General features: G+C 60.8%; 1 protein-coding gene across 1 annotated transcript in view; it reads right to left on the bottom strand.

Moving 5' to 3' along the window:
* Npbwr1 (neuropeptides B and W receptor 1) overlaps window positions 1-580 on the bottom strand; it is a 1,877-nt gene extending 1,297 nt beyond the window's left edge. The window contains exon 1 of the mRNA XM_048782855.1: window positions 1-580. This exon is cut by the window's left edge and continues 7 nt beyond it. Coding sequence (XP_048638812.1) covers window positions 1-495 — 495 coding nt within the window. The 5' untranslated portion in view covers window positions 496-580.
* Window positions 581-1,162: the final 582 nt, after the last annotated feature.

The following is a 1,162-nucleotide window of genomic DNA, read 5'->3' as shown; positions in this document are numbered from 1 at the left end:
CCACACCGCCAGGCTCACGGCGCGTGCAGCGCCGTACGTGCGGCCAGCCACCCGGCGCGACTCGGCGGTGGCCAGCACCACCAGGTAGCGGTCGGCGCTCATGACCGTGAGGAAGTACAGACTGGAGAACGTGTTGTATTGGTCGATGGCCACGATGAACTTGCACATGAGCTCCCCGAACGGCCACTGCCTCAGCAGGAAGTCGGCGATGTTGACGGGCAGCACCAGTGTGAAGAGTTCGTCGGCGATGGCCAGGTTGAGAATGAACAGGTTGGTGACGGTCTTCATGCGGGGCGCCCGCAACAGCACATACAGCACAGCCGAGTTGCCGACAAGCCCCACAACGCAGATCACCGCGTAGACAACCGGCACCGCCACAGCCAGCGACTGTGGCAGCGGCAAAGGCGCGGGGTTGGACGCGTTGGGGCATCCCAGCCCGGGACCCCAGCACGACGCGTTGGCCCCGCCGGGTCCCAAGAACGACACGTTATACATCTCGTCAAAAGCAGGAGAGCTGGCGACCCCCAGACTCCCACAGCCTCCCCCTCGCGTCTCCGCAGCTCAGAAGCCCTCGTAGGCACACCGTGTACCGGGACCCTAGCTGCTGCTCTCCAAGACCTTCTTTGGTTTTCCTGGGGAGGGGCGTTTCCTGGCACCCCCCAGAGCACTGTCACTCCGGGATTCCAGGGCTAGAAAGCTGAAATGAAAACACAGATTAGGCTCATCGACGTACAGCTCTAGCTAGGAGCTGAGATGGGGCCAGCACCCCAAACCTCCCCCACCCCCACCAAGTGAGAGTTACCTGTTGAAATCTCTTTCCAACCAATTGAATACATCAGAGTGAAAAGACATCTTCATGGGAAAATACAAGTCCCTCTCCCTTGTTTTAGGACACCCCGGGCACACCCGGTCACCCCACGGAATTCTGCAGAAGCATGCTTAAGTCTCCCTTAGTTCCAAGAGCCCTCAGTAAAAGCAAGCTCCACATCGATTTTTATCTTACCTGGCTAGCCCCAGAAAACAGTCTGCCTTTCCTGGAGAGGTCCAGAGGAGAGTCCGTTGCCTGTGGGAGGAGGCTGTGGCGCCCGCCAGCTGGGTATATGCCTTCTGGCGCTCCCCCCGCCCTCCCCTCCCCCCTCCTCCGCTCCGCCGCCGCGCCCTG

The sequence above is a fragment of the Marmota marmota genome, unplaced genomic scaffold (genome assembly GCF_001458135.2).
Source record: "Marmota marmota marmota unplaced genomic scaffold, marMar, whole genome shotgun sequence".
NCBI classification, from domain to species: Eukaryota; Metazoa; Chordata; class Mammalia; order Rodentia; family Sciuridae; genus Marmota; species Marmota marmota.
Note: the sequence above shows the minus strand (reverse complement) of the source record. Positions and strands in the feature narration are given on the sequence as shown.